At 49.9% G+C, this 13,376-nt stretch overlaps 5 protein-coding genes across 5 annotated transcripts; 2 read left to right on the top strand and 3 right to left on the bottom strand. All coding sequences in view use genetic code 12, as the record gives it.

The window, feature by feature from the left end:
* Positions 1–829: 829 nt before the first annotated feature.
* ECM38 (Ecm38p) lies at positions 830–2,587 on the top strand (the record flags this gene model as incomplete). Its single annotated transcript, XM_025480037.1, has 1 exon — positions 830–2,587. The coding sequence occupies one exon, from the start codon at positions 830–832 to the stop codon at positions 2,585–2,587; it is 1,758 nt and encodes a 585-aa protein (XP_025339510.1).
* A 640-nt stretch (positions 2,588–3,227) lies between these two features.
* CXQ87_001500 (uncharacterized protein) lies at positions 3,228–4,916 on the bottom strand (the record flags this gene model as incomplete). Its single annotated transcript, XM_025480036.1, has 1 exon — positions 3,228–4,916. The coding sequence occupies one exon, from the start codon at positions 4,914–4,916 to the stop codon at positions 3,228–3,230; it is 1,689 nt and encodes a 562-aa protein (XP_025339509.1).
* A 1,706-nt stretch (positions 4,917–6,622) lies between these two features.
* CXQ87_001499 (uncharacterized protein) lies at positions 6,623–7,999 on the bottom strand (the record flags this gene model as incomplete). Its single annotated transcript, XM_025480035.1, has 1 exon — positions 6,623–7,999. One exon carries the CDS (start codon positions 7,997–7,999, stop codon positions 6,623–6,625), a length of 1,377 nt encoding a protein of 458 aa, XP_025339508.1.
* Positions 8,000–9,885: 1,886 nt separating this feature from the next.
* RDI1 (Rdi1p) lies at positions 9,886–10,482 on the top strand (the record flags this gene model as incomplete). Its single annotated transcript, XM_025480034.1, has 1 exon — positions 9,886–10,482. One exon carries the CDS (start codon positions 9,886–9,888, stop codon positions 10,480–10,482), a length of 597 nt encoding a protein of 198 aa, XP_025339507.1.
* Positions 10,483–10,658: 176 nt separating this feature from the next.
* Positions 10,659–13,181, bottom strand: CXQ87_001497 (DNA helicase; the record flags this gene model as incomplete). Its single annotated transcript, XM_025480033.1, has 1 exon — positions 10,659–13,181. One exon carries the CDS (start codon positions 13,179–13,181, stop codon positions 10,659–10,661), a length of 2,523 nt encoding a protein of 840 aa, XP_025339506.1.
* Positions 13,182–13,376: the final 195 nt, after the last annotated feature.

Below are 13,376 nucleotides of genomic sequence, written 5' to 3'. Positions count from 1 at the left end.
TTCAATGCTTTCAATGCTGCTTCTCGACTCCTCTGTCACAGTTGTGCCTACAGAAGCACTACTTTAGATCGATGAAAGTGTGACCTTGTCTCGAAAATTCAAACAAATTTCATGTTTTTATCACTAAAGAGAGTTTCCTGATTGGTCTAGGCAAGTCCATTCACTCAATCGTCGAGGTCGGGCCGATCGGTCTGATCATAGCGTTAATTCCATGAACGCATCTCCAAGACCTTGCCTCGGCTTTCCCACCTTCCAATTAATATATTCGTTTTCGCAAAAGCTTAAAAAAGCCAAAGCTGCCTAATTGAGCAAAATGGGCTCGATTGAAGAGCTCAACGATCAAAACCTATTTGGTTCATCTTCGCTCGGTGGAATTTTCAGGAACCCACGGATACTCACCTCGCAAACAGAGTGACTCCACCAACGACAAGGCAAAAATTTAGTTTTATCAATTGAGTCGAGTTCCTCGAAAAAAAAAAAAAAAAAAAAAAAAAAAAAAAAACTCCACAGCCGTTTATAACCCTTATAAGCCTATTTTTCAGCCAGACTAAGCCCTCGGTTCATTGTCCCACCTTCTGTCGGCTTATCGCGACTCGAATAGCCGATCCGTGCGACCGACAATTGCCGATAAACTTCCACCCAAAGAATTTCTTGAGTTCTATCTCAAAATTTCTATTCCAAACCGCTTAATTCCAAATCACAGGAGGAATTGGGACCCCCCACTTGCCCCCACATTCGTTATCTCTGCCCAGCTTTATCACACGTGACGCGGAAAACGCACGGCTGAACAACCCCACAAAACCTCCCAACCACCAACTACCACTTCTTTATGTTTTCTCGTTTCAACTCCAGAAGATCCACCGTGCACTCCACCAAGGGCATGGTGGCTCTGACACAGCCATTGGCTAACGCTGCAGGGATCAGAATATTGGAAAAAGGCGGCAATTGCGTGGATGCCTCGGTAGCGGTTCTGGCGGTTTTGTGTGTTGTTGAACCTACCTCCACAGGCGTGGGAGGCGATTGTTTTGTGCTTTATTATGATAAAGAGAAAAAGGAGGTCCAGGGCTTGTCGGGCCACGGAAAGCTGCCCCAGAAACTCAACATTGACGTTGTTAGACAAACAGAGCCAGACGTGAAAGGACCCCGTTTGCCTTTGACAAGTGTCCATTCCGTGACCGTGCCTGGCGCCATTTGCGGGTGGCTCGATGCTGTGGAGAAGTGGGGGTCCGGCAACGTCACGTTGTTGGATATCTTCCAGCCGGCGATCGACTTGGCCCAGGGTGGATTCGCTGTTTCAGCAGTGGCAGCCAAAATGTGGGCCAATGCGCTGAAGAAGTTGATCCAGCAGAGCGGAAAGAACGCCGATACGTTTTTGAACGCCGACGGGCTGTTTTGCAAGGAAGGCGATTTCTTCAAGAACGAGCCATTGGCGAACTTGTTCTTGAAGGTGGCCAAGGAGGGCAAGAAGGGGTTCTACGAGGGCGACGTGGCCGAGCAGATCGTGAAGAAGCTTCAGGAGAAGGGCGGCGTTATGGAGCTCGAGGATTTGGCCAATCACAAGTCCCAGGAGGTGGAGCTTTTGAACATGGAGTTCGAGGGCAAGTACCTCTGGGAAATTCCGCCCAGTGGACAAGGAATTGTGGCGCTTTTGGCTTTAGGCTACATTAAGGAGCTCGCCAAGGCCCAGCACATAGATTTGCGTGCCCTCAAGCACAATTCGGCCGAGTACTTGCATTTCGTCACCGAGGCTGTCAAACTCGCTTTCTACGACTCCGAAGAGCTTGTGGCCGATCTCGAGTTTCACCCTGAAATCGACGTTAAAAAGGCTCTTACCGAGGAGGCGCTTGAAACCAGGTCCCGGTTGATCAAGAAAGACGCTGTTTTGCAGCGTGAGCAGATTGAAGGAGAACATGTCAAAGGTCCAGTGCCTAACCCAATGTACAAAGCCGACACGGTCTACTTTACGGTCACCGACAAGGACGGCAATGCGTGTTCTTTCATCAACTCTGTTTTCACCTCCTTTGGAACAGGCATTATTCCAGACAAGTACGGATTTGCACTCCAGAGCCGTGGTGGTAACTTCAACTTGTCGCCAGGTGCCATCAACAGTTTAGAAGGCGGAAAGAGACCATACCACACAATCATCCCCTCGCTCATTACAGAACTCACCAACTCTCAGCACGAGCTCTACGCTTCGGTCGCTTGTATGGGAGGATGGGCCCAACCACAGGCTCACGTTCAGATCATGTTGAATATGATTCTTTTCGGTCATGATGCCCAGGAGGCAATGGATGCACCACGTTTCTGTCTTGAGCCCAATGAGGAGCACAGACACTTGGATGTTGGTAAAGGCTCGTGGGGACCTGTTTCAACGCCACATACTCTTGTGAAGCTTGAGGAAGGCATTGACAAGGAAGTCGTGGAGGAATTGCGTCAAATGGGACATTGTGTGGAGCATGTCACTGGGTGGGACAGATTTGTGTTTGGACGTTCCCAGTGCATCAAGAACATTTCTAGAGATGGTAGAGTTGTGTGGTCTGGAGGTTCTGATCCTAGAGCCGACGGTGCTGCCACGCCTCAGATCTAGGCCACCTTAGAGACCTACGACGAGAAGTAGGCTCATGAAAAAAGCACATACTGCTTATAGTAACCGACTTTCTATATCTGGACGCAGGGGCCAGGCCTTTGTCGAGAGTCTTGACGATGTGGGGATAATCGACAAATGTGTACAATGCAACCTAACAAGGTAGGTTCACGCACCATGAATCATTGTGCTGGTGACAGGGGTCCATTTGTAGGGTGCCGTCGTTTTGAAGGAATCCAATTGGCATGTTGATTTTGTGATTTATTTGAGCTTTTGAGTCTAGAACAATTGGGGTGGCTTTTGAACTAGGGGATCAGAATGAAATTGGACAAACTGAGCAGCAACCCGAATCTTTGATTCCAATTTCGTTAATTATTGAGGAGTATCTCAATTGGTTCGAAGAGTAACTTGATTGAGATAATAAAAATCATTGGAGTTTTGGCAATGCTGCTTATCTATGGTCCTGGGTGTATTAGACCGGATGGCTGCAAAATCGCATAATATCACAAAACAACTAATCCCAGCATCTCCATATCAAAAAACCTTAAAACATAGCTAGACGTCAAAAACTCACCTACATGGGGCTTATCATAACTTTTAATGGTATAGTACAAACCAGCGAACGAACTAAGTAGCGAAAGAATTAAAAAAAGGCCATGATCAAGCCAGTGACATTGACCTTGCCGGTGAAGATGGCAAGCACAAAGTCAATGACAAGCTTGACGTAGTCGGAGTTGCTGATAATGTCGGCAGCAACGTGCCAGATCACACCGGACTTCAAAAGAGCGTTGAGCAAAATGGGGAAGGTGACAATGTCGTTCTCCACAAGGTACTTGACCAACTTCTTGTCGAAACCGTACCAGTCGGAGTCGGTCAAGGCGTTGTAGATGACGTTCATGGCCAAGCCGGACTTCTTCAAGGACACCATGACGTCCTCGACGTTGGAGTCAGTGCCGATAAGGCTGATCATCTGCTGGTACACATTGTCCCAGACATCACGCTTTTCCAAGTAGGAGGCTTCTTCGGAGCGCTTGACAAGAATTTGCAATTCTTCCGCAAAAGCCTCGGTGTGACGTCTGAGGAGCTCAGCGTCGTTGGTAATGTCCTCGTCGTCGGCACGCTTGAGGAGGTTGTCAAGAGCACCAGCAAGGCCGGAAGCGGTGGAGGTGGAAGCAGCGCCGGTAGCGGCGGTGGCAGCCTCCGAAACCGCTCCGGTAGCGGCGGTAGCAGCAGTGTCAGCAGCTCCGGTAGCGGCGGCAGCTCCGGTATCGGCAGCTGGAGTGTTGGTAGCAGCACCAGCGTTGGAGCCAAGGAGGTCAGAAACGACTGGAACGGACTCGGCAGCAGCGGAACCGGCAACTGGAGCAGCGGAACCGGCAAGGGGAGCAGCAGAGGTGGCAGCAGCACCAGAAGTAGTAGCAGCACCGGTGGATTTAGATCCTCCAAGACCACCAAGAAGACCACCAAGAAGACCGCCAGACTTCGAGGAAGAAGCCTGAGGAGCGGCAGAAGTGGCAGAAGCAACAGCAGCAGGGGCAGAAGTGGTGCCGGATCCGGAAGAACCAGAACCAGAGGATCCACCCATGAGGTTACCCAAAAGACCAGAAACCAATCCACCACCGGATCCAGAAGAACCAGATGAGGAGGAGCTGGGGCTGGACGAAGACGAGGAAGAACCGCCTCCAAGGAGACTGCCCAAGAGTCCGCTAACCAATCCGCCGCCGGAACCGGAGGAAGTGGTGTTTTTGGATCCAGAACTGCCGCTAGATCCTCCACCAAGAAGACCGCCCAAAAGACCGCTGACCAAGCCGCCGCCGGAGCTGGAGGACGAGTTCTTAGAAGAGCCGCCTCCCAAGAGGCCACCCAAAATACCACCAAGACCGCCAGAGCTACCAGAAGTCAGGTTGCTGCCGCCCTTGTAGTACTTGACGAAATCGGTGAGACCGTCAATGACCTCGTAGTGGGTCAAGATCAACAACACCAAGTCCAAGGCCAAGCCGGAGTCGTCGGCCATCTCCAACAAGTTGGTCAAGTTTTTCTCCTCGATCAAGTTGGCAATGAACTTGACGATCTGGTCATCGACAAGAGGAGTTCTGACGGCAGCCTTGGCGAGCGTGACACCGGTGTTTGTTTTGTTCAAGGACGTGAAGAAGCTGGTGAGCAAGGTGTTTTCTCTCTTGTCCAAGGGAGAGAGAATCGCAGGAGTGGTGTCCTCCTCCAGTCTGGTATCAAAGTCGGCTCTGGCTCTGAGGCCCTGCAACTCGATGGGCAAAGCCGCCGAAAACGACAAGAGCGTGAAAAGCGCCACGAGGGGGAAGAAGACAAACTTCATGTTTGGTTGCACGGCTTCCAGGGAGCTGGGAAACAGGGATTTATAAGTGGTGGTGTCGCCAGGGCATGGTTTTCGCAGCCATTCTGCACGGACTGCACACCGTCCATCTGACACACTTCCTATTTGGGCAAACAAAGAGCGCCGGCGAGTCACTTTTGCCCAATGCGGTAAAGAACCCACCGGACTGCTGCACCCCACGCAGCCCTCCTACCTCGAACAGTTCCTGAGTGTTTTTGCTACTCAAGGCTTAATCCAAGCCTTCGGCCAAAGCCCGGTCTCCATTGCCTAAGAGGGAGAAGTGCAATTGGGGCGAAGCCGGCAGAGCAAGAAACAAACTGGAAAAACAACTTCAAAAACGTAGAAAATCCACATCTTCACCAAACAAAGACCACTCCGCCAAAGACCCCGCAGGCACCTGATAGCTTGACAAGACAAAGGTCGTCTTGCACTCGGCAACGCCTTGCACGCTTGGGGTAATGTGCGTCCAATAAAGGAAAGGCTGATTCGGCACAAAGAGAGATCTGGACACGGCTGCGTAAATCACAAATTACACACGGACAAGGCGACGATCGGGAACGTCTAGGCGACTTCTTCACTTGGTAATTATGCAACTGTGGGAAACGGCCATGTATCGTGGTGATCGTCGCTCCGGTTTTGTGTAACAAAAATGTGTATCTTGGGGTGCCGCTTTGGGAAACCGTGCCCGACGATATGTACGGACGAGTAAATGGGTGTTCTTTTTGGGACAATGCAAAGGGGATGGGTTCCGAGATATTGCTGTAAATGTTGGTTTTTTCGCTACTCCCATTGTAGAAGCTTCCGTGCCTGCTTTGTTCTCTTTTTGTGGTACTCGCTAGCGCCTTGCGAGATCGATGATACCTTTTTTGATGAATTGATGAATTGGAGGCTCCCATGGTGAAAGACCGCCACGCCGGCATTAACATTGTTGGCGAAAGTGACCAAAAGAGCGGCGTAATACCCCCCCCCCCCCCCAGTGGCTGCCTCGAAAGGTGGCACAATAAGCACCCAAATGGCCATTTACGAAGCAGGCTTTTGTGTAACTTCCACTAAAATGGCTTGTTTTCGCTGGTCGCCCGTCTTGGCCGTGGTTTGTTTCTGGTTCTGATAAAATGGCGCCAAACCGGCGGGTAAGTGGTGGCATTTTCGTTTTTCATGAATCCAAAAAGTGACATATGCACAGAAGCTGCCAAAGCTAGCTTTTCCGCCGATCCAACGGTCCACAGACGTCAAACTCAATAGACTTTTTCAAAACATGCCACATTTCATCGTTTCCTTAATTGAAACCGAAAGGGCCTAGGTAGTAGCGTCATAAAGTCCAACGGTCGCCCTGCCAAACTCAGACTACTTCCCAAAAGCTACACTCCGCTAATCGTTAAAAGTCCAACAGTCTCCCTTCCAAACTCAACAGACGATGTTTTCAAAAAATGCTACCTTCACTATTTCGCTACCTATATTGAAACCAAAAGGCCTTGGTATTACGGTTACAGATGCCAAGCACAGATTACTTCCAAAAGCTACACTCCACTAATCCTTATCGAACGGGGTAGTACCGTCATAAAGTCCAACGGTCTTTCTACAGATGCCAAACTCAACAGACCTCTCCAAAAGCTACACTCCGCTAATCGTTACCTGTATTGAAATCGAAGTAGGGTCATAAATGGTATAGTACAGCCCAAGACGGGCACTCAGGTAAGAAGGGCTCTGAGGAAACCAAGCACGTTGACCTCGTTTCTCAAGACGCCGCCGACAAAGTCAAGAACGGTTCTGACGTGGGATTGGAGAATGTCGCCAATGACGCTCCAAATCACACCAGTAGTGAAAAGCGAACGCACCAACTCCTCCAAGTCAAGAAGTTCCTCCTCGAGAAGGTATTCAATGGTGTTCTTGATGAATTTGTGCCATCTGTGGTGGGTCAAGGCGTCGTGGATCACGCTGATACCAAGCCCGGACTTCTGCAAGGAAATCAACAATCCAAGCGAGTCCAGGTCCTCCTCGGCCATGATCGAGGTGGTCTGGTCCCAGGCTTCGTTGTAGTCGTCCATGGTGGCCACGGCGACGTCGTCGTCGGCGTTTTCTTCCGAGTCTTCCAAACGCTTGAGGAGTCTGGTGACTCTGAGGGCCAAAACGTCGGAGTCACGCTTCATGATGGCACGGTCCTCGTCGTCGGAACGCTTGAAGAAAGAGGCAACGTCGGAGGCGACATCGGCGAATTGTTCAGCAAGCGTACTGTCCTCGTCCTCGTCGTCAATGTCCAATTCTGCTTCGTCGGTGGAAACTGGAGCGTCAGCAGCTGAAGTGGCAGCAACTGGAGTGGCAGAAGTGGCAGCAGCGGGAGTCACAGAGGTGCCAGTGGTTCTGTTGGAAGAAGTGTCACCACCGAGCAGATTCAAAATGTCAAAGATTCCGTCAAAGTCGCTGTCGGACGAAGAGGCACCAGCGGAGGAAGCCACACCGGCAGAAGCCGAGGAAGAAATATCAGAGAGCCCGCTCAAGAGCCCACGCATTCCAGATGCTGCTCCAGCGCCTCTGCTGCCGCTGAAAATGTTGAACAATCCGCCCATAGTGCTGTTGCCGAAAAAGTCGCCGAAGAAGTTCTGGAAAATCAACTTCGTGATGGCCACAAGCAAAGAGCCCGTTTGAGAAGGATCAGTGCCCCGGTAGTAGTGGGTGAGGTCAGTGAGACCATCCCAGACTTCCCAGTGGGTGAAGAACAAGAGGGTCAAGTCGAGGGCCATGCCGGACTCGTCGGCAGCATGCAAAAAGGACTCGATGCCGTCGCCTCTGAACAAATCACCAATGGTTCTCATGATGGCGTTGTTGATACCTGGGGAGTTGACGGCGTTTCTGACGAAAAACACACCGGCGCCTGTTCTGTTGAGCGAGGCGAGGAAACCGGTGAGTCTCTCGTTTTCTCTTTTCTGCAAAGGAGCGGTCTCCTCCTGTTCTTCTCTCTTGACGACAAACTCTTCCTTGAGAGCAAGATTCTGCATCTCGACAGGCAAAGCTGCCGAGAAGGAAAGAAGACTGAAAAGCGCAAAAAGCGGGAGGAATACGAACTTCATGGCTGGGGACACAATAAAACTTTGGCGGAACTGCCCTCTTTTATACCTCCACCGTGCCAAGCTACCAGTGTCAGAACACCGATGGTTGTTGTGGATGGTGATATTTGCAGCCAATGTTGGTACTGCACACAGCGAGCGAACTTTGCCCAATCGGGCAACTTTCGAGCCGCCGCGGGACCCTTTTTTCCTTCTTCGGGGAACCGGCCATGCACCCGGAGTATGGACGATCTTCCACCTGCTTGAAACGAGCCGGTAGGCCAATAAAGTGGGTGGATACGACGGAATTAGTGCTTCTAAGCCACGATCTATTTTATTTATTTTTTAGCGTTTCAGCTCTTGTCGTTTCGCCGAAATTCAAAGCTACCAGTGAAAGCGCCCTATTGGTGCCTGACTAACTCGTCAGTGTTCTTGACAATACATAGAGCCAAGACGCTGTCTTTTTTGCTGCAAAAGGAAGACTTGACAACAAATGCAAGGAGGTACTTGGGCATGTCGTGAGGCTGTTCGATGCCACGACAAATGGCATATGACGACATCACTGCTGCCAAAAATTGTCCAATGAAGATACAGCTTTCGATGAGATTAAGCCTCCAAAACTACATCTCGTTTATTGCAAACCTCTTGCCCCTTTGGGTTTGCAGCCTTAGCCTGCCGAGACTCCACGACAAGAAAACCAAACAAACGAACAAACAGAGAATACAACCCATGCGGCTGAATCCCCTATTCGAGTGTCTCCGCAATTGACAAACCGTCGACGTTGATTCTTTTAGGAAGAGGTACGATGCCGTGGTATGCCCGGAAACTTGCACATGGAACGGTTTGTGCTTTTGTTGCCCTGTGAATTCGTTCTTGTAAGGCACATAATAGCCTATATGGGTGTATTGGTTCGCCTAATTGGGCATATTGTGTGCATTGGAAGGACGAGAAATGGCCCAGGTGGGTTGTGGAATGTGGAAAAATGGAAGTCGGGCCGCTGGGTGGTTTTTCAGTTTCTGGTGGGGTGGTGTAGTTAGGCGATTTGGAGATCTGCGAAATAGACTTTTCTGTTTTGATCTGCTGATGGCTTGAGGAGGCTTGAAGGGGTCGCTATACGAGTGGGTTGCTGGAGAAAATGGGAATTGCTGGTTTGTGGAAATGGCGTGAAGTTGCGGGTCGAATAGTGAAAAGCGGAAGTAGTCAGATCGCTCCCATCGAGATAATATAAAAAAAGAGCTCAAAAAAACGAAATGAGTGATACCGGCAAATGTGGTTCCTGAATTGTAAGAACACAGCTTCGAAAGCTTACTACGATTGCCATAGATGTGTGCTTTCAGCCGTACAGTCAAATGTAGAGCTGCATTGGCACCAATACTATCACTACGTTCATGAAACTGAAACTCACTTATCGAGTTATTTTACCTATCGATAAGTTTCATTGCTTCAATGCGTTCAGAATCCACATCCTCGAATTCAAACCACCCAACTCACAAACATCCACTTTGCTCGACAATCTAGTCACCTCAATGGACATCCATCACCTCAATCACCACATATCCCCAAAATCCCACCTCTCAATGCAAACTCCAAAATCCAAACCCAACCACCATCGCGTCCATCTCCGATTCCAAATCCTTCTCTCATGCACCGTTTCTTAAGTTCAACACCTGCCTTTATGCGTTCGAATCCATTCTACACTGAAACCACCACCCCACCCGGCCGCTCAGAAAACAACGAAACATCGCCAATTCTTCCAACCTCTACCTTCCTTCTCTCAACTAAAATTTCAAAATCCAAAATTCCCCAATTCTCCCACCATGTAGCTCAACACAGACCGTGTGTGGTGTACGGATGTGCCACCAGGAACGCTGATCTGATCTCAATCACCTACTCAATTCACACCAACTACTATGTCTGCTGACGATGACTTGGTGCCCGAGTCCGTGGAGGGCTACACTGTGGGTGAGAAAAAGACAATTGCTGAATACACCAAACTCGACGCCGAGGACGAGTCGCTTGCCAAGTGGAAGGCCTCTTTAGGTCTTTCTGAAGGTGAACCTTATCCCGTGAAAGCAGGCGACAAAAGGACAGTTGTTATTGTGGAAATGTCGTTGACGTTCCCGGAGGACAAGTCGCTCGAGCCAATCCGGATTCCGTTGGAGGACGCCAGCGGAAACACCATCGACAAGGACATCAAGTTCTCTGTCAAGGAGAAGTCCGTGTACGAGTTGCACATCAAGTTCCGTGTCCAGCACGAGATCATCACGGGCTTGAAGTACTTGCACTCGGTCAAGAAGGCTGGTATCCGCGTGGAGAAGATCGAGGAGCCGTTGGGCTCGTATGCGCCTAACACCAAGGACAAGCCATACTACGAGAAGTCCTTGGGTGCCACGGAGGCTCCCAGCGGTATGTTGGCTAGAGGCAGCTACCTGGCGACCACCAAGTTTGTGGACGATGACAAGACCGTGCACTTGACGTTTCCGTGGTCGTTCCAGATCACCAAGTAGGCTTACGGTAGTGCGGTGCACTGTTCCGGGGTTTCCTTGGCTTAGCTAAGTATAAAAGCAGAAATATGGGCTCAACGGGGGCAGCCTGTCCCAGCTGTAGAATGTAGCCAGAGTTCGATTCGATGATGTTGTACCCAATGTGTATTCTATGATTCTCTATAAGTGTCCCATGACCATCACCACCTCGTTCCTAATCGCTTCTTTCCCTTGGGTCTCGACGGAATATATGTTGGTGCTCTTTTGACACCCAGAGATAGCGGTGTTTCCTGAGGTGCTGACTGTGGAGCAAATGAAGGAGATACCCTAGGTGGTTTAAACAGCGCAGGTGCTGAACCAACAGCTTTTTGTGGTGCTGGAGCGTTCCATTTCTGTGAAACTCCAACTGACCTCTGATTAAGAAAATTAAGTCGAGATTTCTTCACCGGCTTGGCTTCCCTGGCGCTGCTAAACTCCAAAGAGTAGTCGTTGAAGCGAGTTTTCGATTCTGCGTCTTGGCCGTGGAACTTTTTAATCAACTCGTCGGTCAAATCCGCCTTCTCCTTCCCAAGCAAGTCATACAAGTGCTCAAGCGCCTGGAGATCCTTGAAACTGAGCTGCCTCGAACGCTTTTCAGCGATGCCTTTCAAAAACCGAGACACCTTTTCCACACCTCTCCAGCTTCCGTTACTGGGTCCATCCACATAGGATGAAAGAAGAAGCAACGCTTTGGCTCGTGTGACAGCAACGTAGAAACACCTTCGTTCTTCATTCACAGATTCCTCGTCTGTCATGGCAAACGAAGCAGGAAGAAGGCCTTCTGAAACACCAGGAACAAACACTACGGGCCATTCGAGACCCTTAGCTCCGTGGATCGTGGATACCGCCACTTTTGGTGTTGCATCCTTCTCTCCTTGTTCAGGATCAGTATCGAATAATCTAACGGATGCTATGAAGGTTTGGAGGAAGCGTTGACCGGAAACCTCGATTTCTGTTGGAACTGGGGCCTCGCCTTCCTCGAGATAGTCAGGAAGGTAGTCCTCCTCGGGCATTTCGTACTCCACAAGCTGGTTCTTGACTTCCATGATATTCAACTCGCAGTCGACATTTTCAGCAAACTCTTTTTGAAGACCTGATTGGACGTAAAGGCCGGTAAACATCTTGTCAAGCCGGCTTCCTAGGTCGTCAGTGCCTTCAACGTCATCGGGAAGGGCCTGTCTGTGCTTTTCAATTAGCCGAAGAAAGCCTTCCAACGATTTTCGAAGTTTTGGACCCAAAGACGAGGATACTGAGCCGTTAGCAAGATTCTGAAGAGTTTCAAAAACCAGACCTCCTTTTTCAATTTGACTTTCCAATTCTGCCACAGCCTTAGGGCCAAATCCTCGTTTTGGAAAATTCACACACCGCAAATACGCAATTCTATCGTTCTCGTTAGCAACACACCTCAAGTAGTCCATCATTGCCACCACCTCCTTGCGTTCCCAGAAAGCCCTTCCCTTGACCATGAAATACGGTATTTTCTTCCGTGCTAGTTCCGTCTCTATAGCTCTGGTTTGGTATGCTGACCGGACAAGAATGGCACAATCTGAATGCTGAAACGACGGAAGCGTCATGATCTGCTTGATCCTCGAGGCAACCCATGCTGCCTCCTCTTCGGCCAGATGGAAGTTTCCGTAAACTGGCTCAATGGCACATTGGCTTTGCGATCTGAGCTCCTTCATGGTTCTTCCAGCCTGCTGGTGCATGAGTTTCTCAGATAGACTGAGGATTCCGGGTGTGGAGCGGTAGTTCTCCTCGAGAGTAATGACCCTGAGTTTGTGGTGCTTGTAGTGCTGTCTCATCTTGTCAAAATTGATGCTTTGGGCGTTTCTGAAAGCGTAGATGCTCTGATCAGGGTCACCGACAATCGTCACGTTATTTTGAAGCTCAGGATCGCTCAAGCTGCCTTTGGCAAAGTGGTACATGAGCTGGAGCTGGACCTCGTTTGTGTCTTGAAACTCGTCCACTAGGGTATGCTCAATGTAACTGAGTACTGGGTATTTTGAGACAATCCTATGGCAGTATAGAAGACAGTCGTCAAAATCAAGAACACGGTTCTGTGCTAGTCTTTCCTGGTACGCCTGGTACACGATCAACGAAAGGGGGTTCTTCTGCGCCTCCTTGGCGTAATCTTCAGGTAGTAGTCCTCTAGCTTTCAATGACGATATGGCTTTCTGGAGCTTCTTCGGATCAAGCCCCCTGTACTTATCATCGTTGCTTTTGAATGGAAGCGTGTACATCTCCTCGATCTGGTCAATCTCATCCCATTTCTCGTCGGGCAACCCGAGAACCGCTTCATTCAAAACCTGTCTGGAATCACGGTCATCGGCTATACTATAGCCCTCCAACCCGACTCTGGCCCCGTATTTCTGGATAATACGGTAGCATATGCTGTGGAACGTTCCGATGAGAAGCTTGCCCACGGCGATCTCCGTGCCCCTGAGCAACTCTCGAAGTCTGTCCATCATCTCATTGGCTGCTTTTTTCGTGAATGTGGTGACGATGATGTGTTCTGGCGAGATGTCTTCGCTCAAAAGAAGATAAGCAACACGTGCCATGAGAACCTTTGTTTTTCCTGTTCCTGGGCCGGCCACGATCTGGAGAATCCCCTTGGCGGGAGCCTGGACCGCCTGGCGTTGTCGTTCATTGAGGCCTCTGTAGACTTTTTCGAGAATCCGCAGCATCTGCTGGGTATGTGGTTTTCTGGAGGTTTGGGTTTTGTGGGACTTGGGCTTGAAAGTTTGGTTCAGCCGTTGGGGAGAGTTGGTGGAGATCAGAGGTGTTGTTGTATGTTGATAATTTCGCAGCCATATCGCGTGAAGGTGCACCAGCATGGGAGGGAAGGGTAGTTAAATCAGGCATATTTGAAGATGATGTAC

The sequence above is a fragment of the Candidozyma duobushaemuli genome (genome assembly GCF_002926085.2).
Source record: "Candidozyma duobushaemuli strain B09383 chromosome Unknown A_B09383, whole genome shotgun sequence".
Taxonomy (NCBI): domain Eukaryota; kingdom Fungi; phylum Ascomycota; class Pichiomycetes; order Serinales; family Metschnikowiaceae; genus Candidozyma; species Candidozyma duobushaemuli.
Note: the sequence above shows the minus strand (reverse complement) of the source record. Positions and strands in the feature narration are given on the sequence as shown.